Here is a 13,236-nt window from a genome sequence, read left to right as displayed (position 1 = left end):
AAACTAACTAGATACAAATCTAAAAATAATTTTGTTGGATCAAAATAATTATGTAGGCTCAAACTAGAATGTCAAACTTTTTTAAGCTTCTCTTAGCGTTAATCGGAGTTGGTGGAACAGCCCTCAGGATTAAGTTAACCGACGGTTACATGGGACTCATTTAGACCCAATTTCACAACTCATTATTATTCATTATTATTATTTATTATTACTTAAAATAAGTTAAATCTCAGTTAAAAATTAACCATGACTTGTGTGACCCATGTAACCTGTGTTCCATGTTAACCGTCGGTTAACTTAATCGAGGCTGATAAAAGAGACCCTTAGAGGCTCAATTGCATTAATGTTACTTAAAACTCTCTATCTTTTCTACTTTCTTGGCTTTAAAATCAAAGTAACGTTGGTGCAACCGAGTCTTATGTAATTATTTTGATGATTCAACAAGATTATTTTCATCTGTAACTAGAACTAAATATTCAGATTCTTCAGCAAAATCGTTCTTTCCATGTATTTATGAAAGAAAAGAAAATGTATTTTTGTGTATTTCTTTATTGCACCTTTGAAAGGCTTCTTTAAGAAACAAATATAATTGTAATTTCGTAATTCAGGCTATAAGTATAACACAAAGACCACAATAAAGTTAAAAGATGTAGGAGAGACTAAATAGTTCGACGGACAATTTCGCTTGATCACAAACACGATTAAAATCCGAATAAGAGAGATCACTATGAATTCTGTGTCATGCGATGTCGATATTGAGGTGCGAGGAAACGATCGGTAAAAAGCTGTTACTCCATGTGCGTTGTGCAATAAATTGCGCGAGGGGTAGGTTACTCGCGACGGGGTGACGACTGGGAGGGAGCGAAACGTCGAAGGTGTACGATCTGGCAGCTGTCCGCAAGGGGGTCTGCGACCCCCGATTCGCTGGTTTCACGGCGGATAGCAGCTGAGCTACCCCCATGCGGCCGACGCCACTGGCATGTACCGTCGCATACATGTTCTTTGCTTTTTGGCGAATCTTGTTGCTCTCATGGCACTCGACGTTACTGGTCGCGTATGTCCATCCAGAGAGTTGCGATGGGGGGTGTCTTGGCTTCTTCCTCGTGCCACTGTAGGAGTAGGAGTACACTTCCTTCTCATTCTCACTCTCGCGGTTGGAACAATTGTATGTGTGAAGAAACTACCCCACATGTGGTACCTCAAAAGAATTCACGTAGGGGTGCGATAAAGTCAAACGACAGCTGATTCAATCCCAAGGATATAAGTCAATAAGTACGTTGGACTCTCTGAGATGGTGTATTGATTTCGAGGAGAACGAGAGATTATTAATGAGAAATGATTGACGTTTGTATCTTTCGCGTATCTTTCAGATTTTAATTTTACAGACACACCCACATAAAAGTGATGCTCTTATCGATTTATATTTATTACTTTCGAATACACTCATATTATCATACGGAATTAGAATTTTATATTCCAGCTTCGAACACGTGGGTTAGCAATCGGTCAGTTTTTAGACAGAGAGCGTAGTTGATTTTAGGGATAAGAAAAATCTCTAAAGAATTATTAAGGATTTCTAAAGAAGCATAGATGGAAACTTTCCAGCTTTGTTGAACACAACAGATCTCTTGCCTTTCTGTAAATGTGTATTATTCCATCGAGATGCAGCATCTTTGTAAGAACAGTGACACAACGAATTATATTTTAAATACTTAATAAAAAAAATAATATAAGTTGAATTTAAATACTTTAAAGAAATGACACAAGGGAAAAAATGATACAAATCGAAATATAAATTATTATTAATATTATAAAATTATTAATATTATTATTAATATTATTAATATAAATTATTAGTATTATTTTAGAGATAATATAACGCTATAATAAAATTAATATCAATTATAATGTATTTGCAAAATAATTTGCATATGAATAATATTAACCACTAACAATAAGATTCGTTTTGATCAACAATATAGGATTATTTCTCTTATTAAAATTACAATAATAGCCATTACTTTAAGGAAACAAACAATTTATTTGTGATTAATCCTAAATTAACTAATAATTAATAAGTAATTAATTTAAAAATACACAATTTTCTTTCCTCTTTTCTGAATACTTTATTTTTTTTTATTTGTGTCATTTTTCTTGCAAGAGCATGACTGTTTTAAATGGCTGTGTTCCAAAATTCACTGGCAGTGAATTTTGAAGTTTACGATGTTATACCTATTTCTATTTTATTAAAGTATCTAAGAAGCCTCTTGCACTGCTTACATGTTAATGACACGTGGTAGTTAACGAGTGTAGCTTCTCGATTACACGAGATTTTTAATTATATTTACAACATTTGTCGATTAAAGAAAAGAGATATTATAAACAACGCAATATACTATTATAAAATTAAATGTTTCATAAAATATGTACGTATAAGAAAAAAATTAATAGAGCAATAAATTTTAGTAGCATATATTCTTAATGTAAGAGTGAATTTCATTTTTTTAAATACATTCTCATAAGTTAAAAATATTTTGTACTAATCTTTCTTTTAGAAGAATTGTCCTCTACAGTTAAAAAAAAGTAATTAACCTTTATAGTGGTACCTAAAACATTATTATAAAAATAAGTGGGAAAGTGTTAAATTGAAAATACAATTTTTTTGGAAATAATGACTTGGAACGCTCTTTTCTTTCATCAATGTTTCGGTACAAATCTGTGTATCTTAAATCTTTTGAAGAAAAATCAAGGACTTGGACTTTAAATAGACTAAAAATATCTCGACAAAATGATGTATTGAATAGGTATGAAGTAATTGGTGTGTTTGTGGATGTATGCACGTATGTATATGTGTGTATGGTTTCAGCTATTGTTTATCTTTTATTGCATTATTTTATTCTGGTTTGTTACTGTTAGCAATTTTGCTGACAGCTAACTATTTGCAAGCTATTGTCTATTGTATTTATGTTTATGTTAACTATAGTTTGTTGTATCATTTTTTATGCTTTGTTAACATGTAGTCTTTTTCACATAGCTTTGCAATAAATTAAATTAAATTAAATTAAATTAAATATGCATTTGCGCAGCATTTTGCCACGTGATATGTACCTGCGAAAATCCCTTCGAAAAACGAAGGTTTTGAAAAGAGACAATCAGATGACATAATTCTCAGAAATTGTAAGTCGAGTTTATAGTAAGTCGCTTTTGAGATATCCTAATATCTGCGTTTTTCTTTTCTCCAAAAATTCACGTGATTGAATGAAATTTCGAAAATATTCTTCATTTAAAAAGCATTCCTTTATGACAAGATAAATGGAAACTTTGTATTTTAAGTTCGGCTACCCGCGGACAGCTGAACAACTTTAGAAGCCTTCTATTTCTTTTTACAAACGCCTTTTCCATTGAAAAGATGATTTTATATCATACCTTGGAATATTTGCGTACTTTCGCATTAAGTCTTGTACTTTGTTCAATATGTGCTCTATGCTTATATAATTTATGTGTACATTGTTTTAATGTACGCAGGATATCGAAGTAGCTTTCCTGTATATCTGAATCAATAAAAATAATTATTTAATTTATTAACAAATAAAAAACAATGAAAAAGGTAGAAGACTAAAGAGTTGAATCTTTAAAACACATAGGCATACGCAAAGGGGAACAGAACAGGACGACGGTTGTCCCATTCCTTAAATTTTGACGAAAAAAAATTAAATTATGACAATCATTTTTCATGAGAAAAAATTAAACGCTCATTGGCCAATCCGTAACTCACCCATTATTTCTCTAGTGTGACGCATCCTGCATAAATATTTTAATAAGTTTTGTGTGAAGATAAATTTTCATCTCCCTTCTTGATTGAAATCTTGGATACAATGTTAAAATAACAAATTTTCTTTTATAAAAAAAACTAATTTATCTTCTTTTATAAAAAAATGATATTTGTAATTGTTTATTTTACTAGTTTTGTATGTTGATTTTATTCTTTTATGTATATTACAATATAAATCTTAAGAATTTTTATTTTTTTTTTATTTTGTTGCACTATATTTTCTTTTTCCTTTATTTTATATTATTTTCTTATTTGCTCTTTGTAATTATTGCAATTATTGCTTCTTATTGTTTCTTTTCTATATATTGTTTTTATATATTGTTTCTTTCATCATATATTATTTTTTTATTTTCTTTATATTCATTAATGCTTTTTCGTTTGTTTCCTTTCCTATTCTTGGAAGGCTTGACTTAGAACGTTAATAAACACTTTATATATATTGTATATATTTATCTCTCTCTCTCTCGCTCTCTCTTTTCCTTCTTTTCCATACATACACATAATTACGTAAAATACTACAATAAACTCTTGAATTGAAACCGTGCAAAGCCAAGAAACTCGCTGTCGAGAGTCGGCGCTCTTTCGCACGGGAAAAAAGGAACCGTGCGAGAGCCACCGGAGAATGAGGGCGAGCCGGAGCGATCAAACAAGGATCGAATCCAACGTACATGTGTGCGGATAACGTGCATATATGTGCACTTGCGCGCGGAAATTTAACGATGCACATACATGAGCGTGGCCCCCCACAGTGTACGATCGAAAGAAATTATTGCGCCCCCCACCACTGGCGGGCCCTTAAGGGTCCGGTCTGCGATTGGTCGTAGCTGTTCCCCACTCTTGATCCATACCCCACTATATAGTATATAAATCATATGTGCAGCGCGGAATTTCGTACAGTTCGATACTGTCCGGCGTTCGGGTTGTGTAGCTAGGATCTTTGATCGGTCGAATGTTTATTCGTTTTGTGAAAAAAAAAAACAGCATAGTAGAGATAAGTGAATATGGATGTGCCAGCTTTTTTTCAGCCTTTCCATACAAGGAATTTTTCGACAACCTTGAAAAATGTGAACGAAAGGTACGCATAGTGCAGGCAAATCAGTTTTAATTAATGCAGTGTCGTGATATTTTGTGAAATGTTTATTTCGATCGATAGTGTTTGTTTTGACAATTTCTAAATTCTAATATTTTGTACTTATAATTAGTGTGTAATTAGTTTTTCGAATATGTGTTGATTGGTTCAAAGTATTGATTTTTTTAAAAAGTCCCAAGCTTTCCAATTCAGAGAATTCAAGAAAAGTTTCTTAACAAGTGAAATATTAATAAATAATGAAACGTTACTGCATCTTGCAGGAGTTACATCTGTGCATTCGATTTAAAAACGTATTTTCTTTTTAATATAACTTCTTGCATCATATGGGAAAGTGTTCCAGTTGTTGAAATATTAAAGGAAATATTTTATATTATAAAAATAAAGATTTTGTAGTTCAACGATAAATAACCAGCGTTTTAAATAAATGGTAAAAATATATATATAATTAATGTTTTATTACTGACAATAAAATATTCCTAGATATCCTAGATATTCCATAAAACATTTCAAAGCGTCAAAATATTTCAAAGCATATTACAAGCATTTTAGACAATATGTATTTTAGGAAGGAAATTGTAAGAAAGAAGTATATTCAAGAATATTTAATTAAATGTAGGACGGAATCCATAGACGTTGCTCAAGATTCGATATGGTTTTAAACGAGTGCTTAAGATTCATATTAGTTATCAGAGAGTCATATTAGTATTTTAAGATACTGTTTGAGAGTAAGAACGGATTATAGATACCGGCCTTAGTTTGGGGAACGTGGTCTGTTTCCCGCTCAAGTGGTCGCCACGTGGCGACATGCGCATGTGCAGTTCAGCAAAATTTTGCCCGCGAAAATTTTGGATCAAAATTGAAGGAAACATTAAACGATGCTGTGGGATTTTACGAGTGCAATCGTAACAGAACGATTAGAATTTAAATAATTTCCAAGCAATCCTGAAAAAAAAAAGAGGTATCTACTCACTCAAATTTTCGTGTAGAGTAAATTTGAAATCCGGTAATGCCCCTTGTGATCAAAGTGTATCCTACAACTTGCACAGAGCACTATTCGTGGAAAATCGAATCAACGGTAATTTTTATCTCACTACTCGCAAAAAATCGGATCAACGCTTTGGCTGCGAACTCTATTGTTCGTATATTATTAACACTTATCTTCCATTCACGTTTCTTCCTGACGAAGTGTACTTTCTTAGGTTAGGCTGCTTAGATCATATATTAAATTAATTTTATAAAAGCGATTTTATTTTATAATATGACGTTCGCACAGCTTAATCTATTTCTATTCGTATGCTTGCAGGTTTTTATATCCAAAGGACAAGATTTGTCAAGATTCGAAAGATTATGTTAACACGTCGAATTCACGTGGGTGGCAAGAATTCCTTGCGAATGACTACAATAAGGAGAATTGTGGCGCTGCTAGTAATTTATATAGCCGCACACCTCAAAGAGTAAGTTTAAAAATGTTTAAAAATTATAAGAATATTTTTTAACAAGATATCCATACACATTTTATCAGACGCCAAATTCTCGTAGAACAATGCAATTTTTTCGATGATTTTTACGAAGTATATTGCTGCTTTGGCAACGTGTTTACTAAAGCCGAGTTCATACCTTGACGGAAAAGTTGATGGTCAATCGGAACTCGCAGTACATTTCTCCTTCTGTCTTTCCACGAGTTCTGATTGGTTTCCGTTTTTCCGCTTTCCGCATTTTCGTCAAGATGTGAACCCAGCCTTAGATTATATTTCAAAAGTTTATAGGTGTGATAAGTTGAAGTGAAACAAATATATTTATTTCAACTTATTGCATTGTGTGCAGTTCAGAAAGAGCAGCAATAAAAAACAGACCTATTGCAATGCTAGTACTGAAAATTTATAATGCACGTAACTATAGGTTTTCAGTGTTACTTAGTAGTGAATTTTAAAACGTAGGTTAAGATGATTCATTTACATTGGATAACATTTTAAAATTAACACCAACAGTTCTTAATTTCATTCTCAATAATTTTTTTAATATAACGATAATAGAACTTTACAGTATTAACAATGAATTTAATATTGTACTGCACTAATAATACCTAACAACTCATTCACCTTTTTATTACGAAGTAAGCCACTACAACATTGTCACTGAACAACATGTTTACTGCGGAATAAAGTTTAAGTTTGTTATTTTGCCACACTATACTACAATTTATTGATTCTTATATTTAAGTTATTAATATATTTTCAGTATATTTTCAGTATATATATTAAAATATTTTAAATAATATTGACATAAGTTTTTTATATATTTATAATTACATATCAGTTCGCTACATTTTATTTACATCTATCAGCTGTGCACTCTCAAGTGGCTACTTCATGCACAGAGATAAGCTGCTAGTACATCTGTTTCGTTAAAAAAATCTTCGAGATTTAGTGTATATCTATATTAAGAAAAAACACGTTACACATTACGTAAATTTGTTTTATAATCTTTTTTTTTTCAAACTTAACCATTATTAGATCAAACTTAACCATTATTAGGTCAAACTTAATCATTATTAGGTCATTATTAATGTCATTATTAGGTATTAACAGAAGGCGTATATAATGCAGCTCATTGAGTTTTATCTCCTTTTTTATCTAGGAATTGTTACATCATGTTTTGTTCTTAGTGTTTTAGTTTTTAATTATTTATTATCAAATTTTTGAAGAATTAGTAGCAATAGATCATTCTATAAATACAATCTAACATAGAATTTATTGTGTAGAACTTAATTTATTGTATAGAATTCCTTTTGCGATATTTTCTGCGCGATATAAGGGGTAATATAAATTTAATGTCGCGTAGTTGATTTTAAAACTTACATTAATCGCGATATCGGTCGACAGATCTTTTAACGATACCAAAATTTAAAATCCAACTACTTGAGGGGGATACCGCGAGATTTTTACACCTTCCATGCATATTCAATTCAATCCCGGATGTTGTAGTGCACGCATTCCGGGATACGTATTACCATTTCCGCGATTAAAGTCGAACGGTCAGCTCGCGTCCCGAATATGCATCGCACAGCTGCTGCTTATCACTATCGAGGTACATTGATTTTAACGCCAACGATTCACGCCGACCGATAGGGAGATAGTGGGATTCCGTTTTATCAAAAAAGAAAAAAAAAAGAAATAAAAGAGGAAGGAAATTATCTTCCCTTCCGTTACTCCGTGCATTGATCTCTAATTTTTTTCATAATGTGACACCTTGCGCGTCCGATTGTGATCGCTGTCGATTGACGGTTACCTTCCGTGTATTTTCCCTTACATTCTTTCTTACTTTCCTTCGGTGATCGCATCTATGATACACTTTCCTTTCTTTTTCCGGCCGTTCTTTAATAATTAATCGATAAAAATCACCGGAAACAGATTCCCTTGTAAGGAATAATCGACGATTCGATTTTATTTAGTTGTATGTCTGATAAAATGTTGAGGACATTTCTTTCCTTCTTCTCTTTGCTCTCTTCTCTTTTCCATTATGTATATATTCACCTTCTTGAATTATTCTCAAATCTTTGGACTTAGGAAATTTATTATAACAAATGTGCTCGTTTCAAAGTTTTGTCTCTTTCTTTAAAAATCGTAACGATTTTATTGTTTATTGTCGTATTCTTTCAGATACACTATAAGAAAGTACGACAACCTTTGGAAATTTACGAAGAGAACAGTCAGGACAGTGGTCATCCATCGAGCCCTATCAATGAAAAGGAGAACAAGCGGCGCGAAATCTACGCCGAGAACTGCACGATGTTGAGGAATGTACCTATGGAATATTCAATGTGTTCATTTGCTTCCGCACCTTCTCCAATACGTGGTCAATATAAGACCACGAGCTCAACCCTCTTACGTAGCTTGTCGTCAGGATACGATAGTATGGATGATGGGATCGTGAATGAGCTTAACGACATGGAGACCATGGACGAGGAAATGCAGCTACCGAGCGGCATCGCGAAGCTACTATCCGGCGATATAGTCGCACCCGAGGCATCGACTGATTACGATGTCTCAACGACCCCTGATTTCTCCAGGACTATGTCATCTAAAGTCAAAAAGTGGTTGTCGGTACAGAGCGGTATATACAAACGGAATATCAAGACGATGTCGCCTCCGCTGGTGAGGTCGCCGCTGATGAGATCGCCGTTGCTTGCGAGGACGTCGTCAATGGTGAGGACGCCATCGATGGTGAGGACGCCATCGATGGTGAGGACATCGTCGATGACGAGGTCATCGCCGTTGGAAAAGATGCCTTTATCAAAAATCCGCACTTGCCTGTTTCGCTCGCCGACGGCAAGCTGCTCGAAAAGGACAATGATGAGAACATACAGCTACGACGAGGCCACAGCGCCTTACTACAGATTACAAATGGAAATCTCACCGCATTCCGCCAGGTCTTACAAACGGCCGTCGGAAGATCTACTAGAGGACGAAACGTCGATATTAAAAAGATCGCGCAAGTCCAACAATTTGAGTCTCGACACAACACCCGTATCGGCGAAACGCTCAAGTACCTCGACGCATTCACGCTCTCTGCAGAGAAGTATGTCAGAAAGGACGGGCCTGACCGAAACACATACAAATATCAAGTGGGCGATCCATCGCAGCATCACTGACTCCGATCTCATCGGTGACTTTAGTAAGCCCTGTATACTGCCGCTCACAAGCGGCATCCATGGGGATCTAAAAACAATCACATCCGACACATTGGCAGCGCTCTTACGTGGCGAATTTGCCGACCGTGTTGGTTCTTATACAATCATCGATTGTCGATATCCGTATGAGTATGAGGCAGGTCACATCGCAGGAGCGATGAATATCTACAATATGGATCTCGTCCAGCAGGTCATGCTTGATCATCTGGTCAACACCATTCCGAAGATCCAGCTCGATACCGATAAACGCAACATAATCGTATTCCATTGCGAGTTCTCGTGGGAGCGCGGGCCGAATCTCTCGAGGTTTTTACGCAAACTGGATCGCGCGTGTAACAAAGAATACTATCCGGCACTGTACTATCCGGAGATGTATCTCTTGCTAGGGGGCTACGAGAAATTTTACAGCGAACAGAAGGAGTTTTGCTCGCCACAGGATTACAAACCGATGAAGCATCCCAATCACGAGGAGGAATGCCGATTCTTTCGTAGAAAGTGCAAGAGCTGGCAGGCGGAGAAGACCAAAGGGATCCACCAGGCAGTACGAACAAATCTCGAGCGTTTTGCCTTTTAAACGGATGTTCGTCTTTCTTTATTTGCATTTAATCTAATTTTTAAGGCTCAGTCTATATTCTCGTTCCCGTCGTACTAGTCGTGAATCGTTAGACGTTGAACGTCCTCAGAGACGGTCGGGATATCAAACACGCGCGCGCCATGCGCGTCGCTAAAGTGCAAACGGCGTAAAGAGATTAGTTTATTATTTTTTTAATTTTCGGTTGCTCTTTGCGCTATATAATTTGACTGACACGAGGAATTTTCTACGAGTGTCTTACACATGATGTATATGTAAATGTGTCATTCGATCATATTTAAATTCTAATCGATCTTTTAATACTTAAGTATAGTAATTTAGCAGCTTATTTACGGACGAGATCGATTAGAATTTATATCTAGATTGTACTTCCAATAATGACAATTTAGGCTATAGCGATATATCGTTGCGGCTTTTCATACGCATCCCACCGAGATCGAAATTTGTACATAAAAATTACATTATATCGGGTAGAATTATATACTTTGCGTCATTCTGTAATTAAGGACATTCTGTAATCAAACAATGCAATACATCCGCGTGTCGACCCGAGGAATAGCAGGGTAATCAGATGGGCATAATGTCGTGAATGCACGTTGCAAATTTCTTTTTTCACGTTTAACACCTCAGGTGATATCTAATTGTATATATAGGACATATGATTGGGGCTTCAACGACTTAATCACATCGATCTCTGTCTTTCTGTCGGTATTGCTTTGCCAAGTTCTTTAAAGCAAATATTTACGGTCGACTTTGAAAATTGCATAAAGTGTTACCAATTCGTTGTTGCAATTTGATGAAAATGTATTATTAATATACACACAAAAGATTAATCCATAAATACTCGCGTGGGATTAACGTGACTTGTTTCTTTCGATTGATTTTTTTTTTTAAGAATGAAACATCTAGTTTTATGCACACTTCGTTGAAAGAATTTAACTTTTAAGAAGCATAAAAATCTGCTTTTTTTTCTCAAACTTCTTTTTAAGAAATTGGAGAGATAAAGAGAGAAAACTTTTTTACCGCGCAAGTACTTGAGGATTAATCGATAACTCAAATTAATTACGTGAAATTTTTCTATTGCGCCAAGTGATGCAAATGCTATTAAATGTGCAAATTTTTTTGTTGTTACATTGTAAAAATTATTTTTACGTTACATAGATAAATATTTACGCTACGCAATGCAAATACGCTGAATTTTTTTATTTTTCTCCACTTCATCCACTTCTCATCTGTCTGCTAATAAGAATTATACACCTCTTTCATCATATATATCCTTCCTTCTTTTTCTTAAAGTTTTCTTACAAGTTCCCTGTTTCCAACCCATTATGAAGGGTACTACCCAGACAGCACATAATCTTCATAAAATATATACAAAATATTTAAAAATATTTATAAGACTTATTTAAAATATTTCATAAATATTTTTGTGATCTTAGACACAAATCATAAATTTATTGCACATATTATGAAATATTTATTATAAATGTAATAAATGCTGTGAAAGTACTTAATAAGACATTAGAATCAAAATAAAAAATAGTTACTACAAATATTTATTTATATTCATCATAAATATTACATAAAATATTTAGTCTATATTTTTTAAAATAATATTTCCAATAAAACTTGATATAAAATATGTCTAAAATATTTATATAACATTAAAAAAAATGAATAATAAATATTTATCATAAATATTCTGTGCTGTCTGAGTATGCGATAATTTGCGTATATCTTTTTCGAAGAGTAGAGGACACTCTTTCTAGAAATCATAAATAGTATCCCTTCTATATAAAGTTCATCTTTTCTGATCAGGCCTTTACGTGTTTTTAACCACATCTAACTTATATAATCAAAATAATAATATCAACTGGAGTAAAATAACCCTTTAAACAGAGATTCACTAGCATTTAACTTGTAGTTTCACAGATGGAAGTCATGTTCTCCATATTTAATGTAGAGGTCAAATCGAATTCAGATTCTCAGATCGCGAATTGATCAAGGTACATAACCACTCGTGCCACTCATATATTCCCTCATTTCTAACATTTTTCTAAACCAAAAATTTCTTAATTTAAATATTGTCATTTTGCCTATGATGTAAAGCAGAGAGAAACCTGACAGAGGACATGAGGATCTTTTTCCTGTAACTGCAAACTACCCCTCGCACTCTGTGTTCTGAAAAAGTGGATGTTCGAATATTCAAACAAGTTAATTTAGCGAATTTTGTTTTATAATACGCGTTTGCAAAAATAGAATTACAAAGTTATGTTTTTTTATGCAAATTTTCAGCCCGTTTTTACCAAATATAATTACTAGTATGTAAATATATTCCAAATTAAGATTTAATTTAGCAAAAAACGAGCTAGAAGCCCTCCACCACCCCCGCCGATTTTATCGGCGCTCCTCTTTTCTTCATAAGTATACTCACTCGTAAAAAAACGAGCTATTAATAAATTTAGACTGTTTTTGCAGGTAAGTATATTTTTAATTTATTTTTTATTTTATTATATTTTTCGCTAATCATAATACAATAATTTTCTTTATATTATCCTTTATTATAATAAACTTATACAATTCAATATTACAATTATAATAATTGTAATATTGAATTGTGAACAAACTACAAATATTATCCACATTAACATAATAATACAGTCGCAGTCAATAATCATGGATTAAGTTAATCGCAGATTCTTTTTTAATTCATAGCCACTCCGAGACAATAAAATCGATTAAAAAATGATGGTATGAAATTTATCAATAAAATTCAGGCGGTATATTCTTGCGTTCACATCAGACATAAATACATCATCGATCATTATTATAAATAATTTTATTATATGTATTGCGAACAATTTGCGCTCAGTACAGCTTTGATTAAAAATTAAATATCTTGTTAATCATTATTTTTAGGACTTTAACTAAAAAATTAATTTAGGACACTACTATTGCTGCAAATTATTCTGTGTTTCAAAAATTCTTTAAACTTAATTATAATGCCAATCATGGCTTAGTAAAATAACTAT

At 33.3% G+C, this 13,236-nt stretch overlaps 1 protein-coding gene across 2 annotated transcripts in view; it reads left to right on the top strand.

Moving 5' to 3' along the window:
* The window catches only part of LOC105142931 (uncharacterized), a 57,103-nt gene extending 45,711 nt beyond the window's left edge, over positions 1-11,392 (top strand). The window contains exons 1-3 of one of the 2 annotated variants that reach the window (XM_087414392.1): positions 4,086-4,907; positions 6,226-6,376; positions 8,582-11,392. In XM_087414392.1, the coding sequence (XP_087270518.1) occupies positions 4,834-4,907; positions 6,226-6,376; positions 8,582-10,186 (1,830 nt within the window). In that variant the 5' untranslated portion in view covers positions 4,086-4,833 and the 3' untranslated portion in view covers positions 10,187-11,392. Of the gene's footprint in view, positions 1-4,085; positions 4,908-6,225; positions 6,377-8,581 lie in introns of those variants that run through there. The other variant, XM_011050839.2, reaches the window with a different exon arrangement.
* Positions 11,393-13,236: the final 1,844 nt, after the last annotated feature.

This window comes from Acromyrmex echinatior, chromosome 16 (assembly GCF_024713525.1).
Source record: "Acromyrmex echinatior isolate Ae372 chromosome 16, ASM2471352v2, whole genome shotgun sequence".
In the NCBI taxonomy this organism is placed as follows: Eukaryota; Metazoa; Arthropoda; class Insecta; order Hymenoptera; family Formicidae; genus Acromyrmex; species Acromyrmex echinatior.
This window is presented reverse-complemented; position numbering and strand designations above follow the sequence as displayed.